Below are 1569 nucleotides of genomic sequence, written 5' to 3' on the forward strand. Positions count from 1 at the left end.
TCTTTCCTTTGCGAAGGAAGTTTCTGGACCAGCTCTGTTGGTCCCCTCACGTACAGGGCGGGGGCTCAGGAAAGCAAAAGCCACTTCATGTCACACCTAATGACACCCGCTGGGCCAGCAGTGGCTCCAAAGCTCCCCTACAGAGGCACCCAGAGGTGCCGGAGGCTGTGCTGTGGTTTTAGAGGTGACCAAGGACCGTCGCCTCCGGCAAGTCGGCGTCCAGAAGATCAGAGTCTTCACTTCACTTTTTAAAACCGTGTCACCCTTGCAGGTGCAGCCGTGTCGTCGGGCCGAGCCTGACGGCTGCGGGCATCCCCCAGCCGCCTACGTGGAGGTGAGCAGCGGCTCCCGTAGAACCCCGGGCTTTCCGCCCCGCCGGCCGTTCCTGCAGGTGACCCGGAGCCACCAGGATGTGTGGAGGGGCCCGCGTGACCCGCGGTGGGGCCTGGGGCACTGCCCTTGTAGGGTTGAGCCTCAGTTTCTCCGTGAGGCAGTGCACGCGGCCGCTCGCCTGCTGCTTGGTGGCCATTGCTAGGCCTCTGTCCTCGCCCTAGCTCCTCCCCGGCCAGGGCATGGCACGCACCGGACACAGCCTGGGCACAGCGGGCTGTGCCCTGCGCTTCGCGGCTGCACTCGCTGGGTCTCAGTCCTCCCTGAGGTCAGCGCTGCCATCACTCCCTTCCACAGAGGAGACCAAGGCCCAGAGAGGTTAAGGCACTTGACCAAAGCCGCACAGCTCGTACACGGCCTTGGGTGACTGGTGGCCAGGTCTGTGCTCTCAGCTCCTTGGGTGCCTAGGTCACGGCAAGACAGGGAAATGCATCCTGTGTGACATGCCCAGGGGTCAGGGATGGGTGAGGCCCCAGTGGCAGGGCAGGGACTGAAGGGGCCCCGCGCCCCATCTGCTTGGCCTTGGCCCCCTCAAAGAAGCCTGGACACTGACATCCTCTCCCTTCAACCCAGTTGGAGGCTTCGGTCTGTGTGGCTCCCCAGAGAGGGCTGGGCCCCCAGGGGTCAGAGGTCCTGAGGTCGGCCTCAGGGGGACGCGGAACACCAGCCGGGCCTCAGCTCCAGGAGCAGGGCAGGAGGCTCCCTGGGCCCTGCCCCTGAGGCCTTCCCTACGGGTGAGGCATCGGGGACGGCGCGGTCCCCTGGTGACACCTTACCGGGACTTCAGCGCCCTCTTGGCCATCAGATGTGTGACCTGTGGGCCTCGGATTCCCCTTGAAAGTTGCTCCACATCACTGATCGTTAGAGAAATGCAAATTAAAACCAAACGAGATACCACTTCACCCCCAGGAGGATGGCTGTTATCAAAAAATAGGAGGCAGAAAAACAGTCTGAGAGACGTCCCCAGATCGCTCCCCTCGAAACGACGCTGAGCTGAACATCTGAGCCTGGACAAACACCCAACCTGCACACGCGCGTCCGCGTGGGATCTGTGCACCGACCGAGCGGTGCGAAAGGTGACACTTCAGGCTGAAGGAAGATGATCACGGACGCAGGCGTTGAGCTGCAGGACGGAACGAAGGATAATAACTCTTTAAAACAATAATTAAAACAAACAAA

The 1569-nt window shown here is 61.8% G+C and overlaps 1 protein-coding gene across 1 annotated transcript in view; it reads right to left on the reverse strand.

Moving 5' to 3' along the window:
- AIRE (autoimmune regulator) overlaps positions 1-529 on the reverse strand; it is an 11983-nt gene extending 11454 nt beyond the window's left edge. The window contains exon 1 of the mRNA XM_023521133.1: positions 329-529. Within this exon, the coding sequence (XP_023376901.1) occupies positions 329-529 (201 nt within the window). The remainder of the gene's footprint in view (positions 1-328) is intronic.
- Between the last annotated feature and the right edge of the window lie 1040 nt (positions 530-1569).

Source organism: Pteropus vampyrus, unplaced genomic scaffold (genome assembly GCF_000151845.1).
Source record: "Pteropus vampyrus isolate Shadow unplaced genomic scaffold, Pvam_2.0 Scaffold296, whole genome shotgun sequence".
Classification (NCBI taxonomy): Eukaryota; Metazoa; Chordata; class Mammalia; order Chiroptera; family Pteropodidae; genus Pteropus; species Pteropus vampyrus.